This window comes from Acanthaster planci, linkage group LG16 (genome assembly GCF_054643075.1).
Source record: "Acanthaster planci isolate LZ-2023a linkage group LG16, COTS_SCS, whole genome shotgun sequence".
Taxonomy (NCBI): Eukaryota; Metazoa; Echinodermata; class Asteroidea; order Valvatida; family Acanthasteridae; genus Acanthaster; species Acanthaster planci.
In genome coordinates, this window is record NC_141792.1 from 10,658,737 (window position 1) to 10,666,202 (window position 7,466).

The 7,466-nt window shown below is 44.9% G+C and overlaps 1 protein-coding gene across 1 annotated transcript; it reads left to right on the forward strand.

The window, feature by feature from the left end:
- The first annotated feature begins 2,876 nt into the window (after positions 1–2,876).
- Positions 2,877–7,466, forward strand: LOC147796487 (uncharacterized). The gene has a single exon (XM_087147558.1). It carries the CDS (start codon positions 3,985–3,987, stop codon positions 5,461–5,463), a length of 1,479 nt encoding a protein of 492 aa, XP_087003684.1. The 5' UTR covers positions 2,877–3,984; the 3' UTR covers positions 5,464–7,466.

Sequence of the window (7,466 nt, forward strand, 5' to 3'; positions counted from 1 at the left end):
CAATACCAACTGCAGTGTACTGTTAGTGTTACAGCAATGGATATGGCCAGTGCATCAACGTCTAGAAGCTCTAATCTTCTTTGCTACTTCCTCTTCGTCATCTTGTCTTCTGTGGTGTACGTTCTTGCCCAGAGTGTGAACGTCAGCGTCCAACCGGGTCCCCCCTCCCAACTACGGGAGGGGGGTGTGGTGACTCTCCGCTGCGAGGTCAGGGACTTGAACCCGGTCACGCAGTTCCTGAGTTGGTCAGCATTTCTGTCGCGCGCGCCCCAGGTTTTGACGTGGGAAGCCGAGATCTACAGCACCGTGGATGATCCGAGCTACTCCGTTGTGAACAGCAACACCGACGGTGTCGTGGTCCACAACCTGGTCATCAACCCGGTGGGAACAAGCCACAGCGGCGCGTACAAGTGCAGGGTCATGCAGACGCAGACCTGGAAGTCCGTCGTTCTCACTGAAGCTCGGATCGACATCAGCGTTTACCCCGCCGGCGCGTTCCCGTCTTGCTCCCCAAGCGGTGCTGCGGAAGTTTCGGAAGGGGCGCAGATGTCTTGCTCTGTCACGACAGACGTTTTGAATGTTGGAGTCACCAAAGCCAGTAGCGATAATGAAGAATATTGGAACGCTGAGAAGCTGAGTCCGGGAATAAGACTTATTTCATCTGTTTCCTCCACAGACGACAGAGTGACCTACAACTGTTCTTCGGTCCCTGCCGGCTTTCCAGACGTAACCTTGACTTGCCAGATCGGACCGCTGTCCTTACTCTCAGTGCCCTCCCTCACGACAACGGCAGAATCTACCCAGGACATCTCCACAAATCCACCTCCCAAATCCCCTACACCCGATGCTCCTGGAGCATCTCCAACTACGCCTGGCAGCCGCCCAACCCAGTCTGCCGGTGCACCAGTGTCGGAGTTTTCCCCCAGCGACTCGCCCCTTACTCTCACCAAGCCACTAGATGCTAATGCCAAGCCACCAGTTCCTGATCCTCCCCAGGCGGAGAAGTCTCCCAACTCAGCTACAGAGTCGCCTTCCCCTAAACCCAAGGCACCGGTCAGCTCCAGGGCGCTTACCGCCTTTCTGGTGATCCTGGTTATCACTGTACTTGTAATCACCATAGTGGCCTTCGTCCTTGAACGCAGGAAACGCAAACGTCCTTCGGAGACAGAGAGAGTTGACTACCATAAAGTGCAAGCTTGATGACCACAGATCCCAAACCTCTCTCCAATACAGTTGAAGTATTTATATGAGAAAGAATTTGTCTACAACCAAACCCCAAAATAACCACTTATCTTTGTGATTAACTAAGCAATGCTGGATGTTTCAGTGCAACAGCTGAAAAAAAGATATACATATCCAAGTACCGCCCATAAGAAAAGCTATAATTGCTAAGATTTTACCATTAAGCAAAGGTTTTACTCATACTAATTTGCGACAAGTCCTGTGATAAATCTGCATTGTTCAAAGGTGGTTTCTTTGCTGTTGACGTTTTATCGTTGGCAATGTCGAACGAATCAGTCAGTCACGGTCAAAAATAATTAGAAGAAAGATATCCGGAGCCCTTAATTCACACCCGAACACTCAAATTGGGTCGGTAGTGTCACCAAGTGCGCGGTCAGGGTGATTGGCAACCAACTTTTCTGGGGAATATGAATGATTAAGCAGAATACTCCCTGAAGTTCCTACGCGCTCTTATAACTCTGAAGGCCGTCGCACGATGAGTCATAGTACTTTTCTACGTAAATGACAAAGGCTATTGTACCTCACACGTTAGTTAAGTTTGTAATTCATCACTGGATACAAGGTTGGTAATTTTATGAAAGCATTGTCGGGGTATTTATTACACTGTACCGACTGTCGTGTACATGTATTTTTCGACGGGGACTATCTCTTTTATTTTAGATGCATAATTATCAAAATTTAATTTAAGGTAACATGTATTAGAATCAAATAATCCCATCATTTTTCCTTAAAAACTAAAGTTAACTAACCATCGATACGTAATTAATATTACAGATTCAAAGTACATGCACCTGTAGTTATTTCGATGCAATGACCATTTAATCATTTTCAGACCCAATTTCACCACGATAAAATACCAGTAAATGCACTTACAACTTATAATGGAGTATTCGCACTTTGCATGCTACCGCCATAGGCATGCAGAGCCTCGATTTGACAGCTCGTAGAGTCACGTCAGAATGCGTCTACGCAGGTTTCCAAATATTGTCCTATCAAACTGTATAAGAGCTACACAGCATGCGCAGAATTACTAAGCTGTATACGGGGAATCACTTCTGTGAATAATCGAGGCTCTGCATGCCTATGGCGGCAGTGTGCAAAGAGCGAATAGGCTTACATGTAATTTGTTTTGTTTAGATATGAAGAAATTAAAATAAAGGGAAGCGACATAAGTATAATGGCACATATGGACGCTGGGGAATGCTCTATAACGAAATGCATGTATTTATTAATCTTTGCTTTAATGTTTTAATTCTTTTAATTTACTCTCAATATTAACGTCCATTTCAATTGTAACAAGTGTAAACTCTGATGCAATGATTCAAAGAGAAATCTCAGTTGAGCACAATTGCATTCGCTCTCCCTGTGTAGACTTTGTCTTGGCTCACCGAGCTTTACGTCTGCCTTTGAGCATGGCACAATCAGGAAATGATGTTTGAAATCAACACGGAGTGCACGCTAGGCCCTTGGGAATAATGCACGCTTTCGTCACCAGTTCGGCATTTTGGTTTGTAATGGCTGTGGCTCAAAATAAAATAAACTCCAAAATAAAGCCCCCCCCCAGGCCCTGATGTAAATGGTTTGGTTTTTTCCAGTTGGACGAAATATGGTATGGACACGAGCAGTTTACTACCTGACCATGTTTTCAAACGAAGCAAAGAAAAACTTTCCGCCCGCAACATTCTACTTCATCTCAACGCGCTGATCGAAGGATATTCCGGACTGATATTTGCAAATTAGAGCTTGCCATTTGAGACGTGTGTCCCAAATACATGTATATAGGCCTACGTAATATTTCGATCAGGCACGAAACCCTTTATTAAACCATGGAGGTAAGAAAAAAGATGCCTTTACACAGTCAAGCTGAATCAAATTACCCAAGGTGATTAGCATAAGAATAGTCTCAATCCCGCATTCCTTGGGCTTTCTCCTACATGGGTATAACCACGGCCCTGTCTGCTTTCCAGTTGACTAGTCTTTCACAAAAGGAGTGCGCTGACGAGTGGTCGATGGCCTTGCAGTGCTTTGCAGTGGGCAGCGAACGAAGTGACACGTCATAGATCTTAAGACCAGAACACGGAAATAGACGACAAAAATATTGCAACTGTGGCGCATCTTGTTATTTCCCGTTGTTTCTTTCAGACATCGAGATGGTCCCCATCTCCCACACAAGCCATCGCCAGTGAGAGACATGATTTCTCCTTGGATGCCTTATAATTATAATTCGCAGCAGACACGAGCCTGACGCATAACATGGGACGGCCTACTGCCTATTAAGAATAAGGTTTTCTGCATCATAACAGGTATGAGGTATACGGTACGTGTGTACGCAGGGCAGAACATGAGTAATCTTATTTCGTATCATAAGATGCCAAGAAAGGCGACATTGTGCTGGATGGAATTGTAGAACGAAAGAGTTCAGTTTGTCATCTGTAAAGAGGTAAGAGATCTCGATTCATCCATATAGTGAAAGGGACATCAGATGCGGGTGAACTGAACCAGAAACGCTGGGGAAATTTGCCGTGCATCGGACCACAAAGATGAACGATTGACTGTCGTGATTCCATCTGCTCTTTTAATTGATAATATTTGTGAGCATCACGTTGTGGCTCAGATGCAAGAAACTGCTTGTATTTTCTTTTTCGTTGTCTGTTTGCCATCTTAAAATAACCACCGCAGTTTTTCCTGGGGTGGTTAAAAACCTGTGTGGTGGAATCGATATTAGCTTCGGCGTGTATTACTATGGCCCATCCATCGAATACTTTTAACGTTCTTTACGGGTGTGCTCTGAGCTGCATCATGCTAACGCTCGTAACGTGGCCAGTCTCAGCCCTGACCACGACAGTCAGCATCCAGCCAGAGTCCACCTCCCAGCCACGCGAGGGGGATGCTGTGACACTTCGCTGCGAGGTCTTCGGCTTGCAGCCGGCCATTCAGTTCCTGAGCTGGTCGGTCGTGTTCCCGGAGGAAGCCAAAATTCTCACCTGGATGGGTGAGCTGGACAGCCGGGTTACTGACCCTGTGTACTCGGTGGTCAACAACGCCAGCAGCGACCCTCTGACCGTGCCCGAGGTCCACAATATCGTCATCAAACCCGCTAACCAAAGTCACAATGGAATGTACACCTGCAGGGTGTTGGAGATACGTTCCTCAAACAGCTACGGGGTCATTTCCAGCGCACAGACTATCTTGACCGTCTACCCTGCCAAAGTCTTCCCCACTTGCTCGCCGAGCGGGGCCGCATCCTTGTATGAAGGGAGCACGATTTACTGCAGTGTCACGGCGAACACTACGGCACTAGTCGTCACCAGAGCTGGAAGTGGCGTTCTGGAGAACTGGGCTTCCAGCTCCCTTAATACCGGCTCAGGCTCCCAGTTGACAACATCAGTCACCACCGCCGAAGACAGTGAGACATTTAACTGTTCGTCGGTGGCACTTGGCTTTCCTGAAGTGACCCTCCTTTGTCAAATTGGCCCACTGTCTGTAACTTCTGCGACCACGGCTGTCTTACCTCATCACACTACCGATGACAGCGGGGAATCCTCAACGACCGTAAAACCTGCAGCTGTGACTGCGGGAGTTGCTGTTGCCGTGGTCCTGATCGTCATACTTGCCATCGTCGCCGTCGTGCTTCTGGTGTTAGTTCTCCAACGTCGGAGGGGGAGACTAACCCCGTCAGACAAAGATCGAGAGCGAGCAACTCCAGCAGGTGCCTCGTCACCTACAGAGCCGCGTCCGGTTGAAAATGGCAAGGCGCCTCCTAAGAAACCAGTACCCTACGCTGTGAGTAAAAGACATCCGTCAAAGCAGGCCCCGGTCGTATACGCATCCGTCCAGCAAGGGAGGGGTAAAGTGGCCCCTGGAGACCCCGCTGAGGGACAGGTGTACGCCATCGTTCACAGAGAGCACGAGGAACCTGCACAAATCCCCGAGTCAGTGCAGTACGCCTCCGTCCACAAAGACCGTAAGAGAAAGGACGAAGACACCGAACCGGCTCACTACGCTGCCGTCAACAAACTTAGGGATCCCAAGGAGGACACGGAGCCTGCGCATTACGCTGCTGTCCACCGAAATGGTGCTCGTGCTGCAGATATCGCATCTAAGGAAGACGGACTAGTTTACGCAGAACTGGATTTAGCTAACCCTCCAGACATTGACAACACGAAGCCAATTCCTAAGGAGGAACCGACTGTTTATGCCGAATTAACAAATTTGACCTAGTTTATGTACACACTACAAAGGTTTTCCTGTTTTTAGCGCTTTATTCATTATAATATATATGTACTATACCAGGCAAGATATGGGACGGAGGGGTAACCCCCCCCCTTACCTGTCCAATTCCTGTACACACTCTAGCCTATTGTTACCTAACACGCCCCCTAGAAGTCTGTCAAGAATTCCTGAGATTCCGATCAAACAGTGACCAACACCAAGGCGGGGGGGGCTCTCTCCGTCCCACATCTTGCTTCAAATGACATGTACTGTCAAACTTTGAGCATTGTGACTTAATGTGATTTTCCCTATGTGCAGATTTTGTGACAGAAAAAATTCAGTTTTATGAGGCTTACTGTAATTCGGCAACATGTTATTAAGTCCCGAGGCCACCATTGATACGGACTCACTATTCCTATTTCTAGATATTTATTAGACGTTTATTTACTCAGTCATTGTTTGCATTGAAAAGCACAAAGAATTTCTGACAAAACAAGTCATCTAGCTCAAAAGTATCGAAAAGTTGACCATGCCAAACTTGTTATTAATCTTTGGCCACCTGTCTTACACGGAACTATGCACTCAAATGTAATCTAGTGAAATCGAGCGGAAATGCCAGGCACTGCCAAATTAATAACGTAGTTCTATTATAACTTCTCGTCAACCATAGAAGAGAAAATCCTGCTAAAACTGAATTACTCTCATTCCTGTGATTATTTGAACACCACACTGCACAGCGAAGTACTTGAACTACGTGAATGTTAAGTATGCCTGGATCAGTATGCCTATATGTACTCATATTCAAATTAATAGGGGTGGCAAATGAAACTAACATAGCTGTTACGGTCTTTGCTAGGCTCAAACACGGTTCCGGCGAGTTTGAGTTTAGAGTTACATGTATTTCTAAAAACTCAAATTTCGTCAGTGCCGTTCGAATAATCGATGTCAGACTTACTTTTCTGACAAATAATGTTTTCGAATGTAGCCACAGCCTATAGGTTTTTATTAGTTTTCGTTGCAACGTGGAAAATTGAATATTGGAACTAAGATAAGAAGAGCACTAATAATGCAAAGTCTGTTTATAGCAAAGAAAACTTTAGATCCCAAGTCTTTGTTTAACTTTTTTTTCTACTACTGATGATACAAGGTACCTGTTGTAAACCAGGTGTATGTAATTCGTAAAGTCCGACAGATATTGTTATAACAGTGTACCATTGTAGTCAGAACATGTACACGTAACGGGAAATTGCATGTGATTGGAGGTTTTGCTACAATGGTACCTCTAGATATGTTGCATCTAAAATGTCCTGATCACTTCAACAAATCCTTCGACAATTACCACTCTACTCAATTGTCTGTAAAATTTTGCCAATACGTTCATCCGCATACATGTATTAATTAATTGAAAGATATCCAACACACATAAACTTGCGGGAAGTAGCCTTATTATTTGTTTGTCTAATATATAAATATACGCATCCTGGCAGTTTCCTGTTCAACTCATGGTGATGAGTTTTGTTCGAATAGAATATTGGTGTGTTCTTTAATTTCGGTCAAAATTAGATTATCTATTTGGGAAAGAGGGGTCAGTTTTGCAGGAAGCTGTTCTTATTGATAATCATGGGGAATTATATTTGTAGCATGCTCTGTTTATGCAAGCTATCCTTCCGACGGCTGTTCCCACCTTTATTTAAAAGTGTTCTGGGCAGTGTTTCAGATTTGTCCCATTCAGATCTCTGCTAACGTTGAAGAATAAGGAAATTATAACAAATTGTCCTGGTCAAAATAAACAGTGTTTGTTACATTTACACAACATACAAGTATGGCTGTGAAAAACATGTACATGTAGTTGCACTTTTATATTGTACGTACGTATCAGAGCAAGAAATAATGGATTTGGTATTGTTAAAATTGGAAAAGAAAGCTTTAGACTGAACGTTAAAGAGGCTCAATAAATTGTGCACATCCAATTCGAAGGAGAGTTCTCTTATGTTGATGATATTGTCTTACAA

Bases quoted from the DNA above. Each gene is read 5' to 3' on its own strand.
- LOC147796487 (XM_087147558.1), top strand. From the start codon at position 3,985: ATGGCCCATCCATCGAATACTTTTAACGTTCTTTACGGGTGTGCTCTG.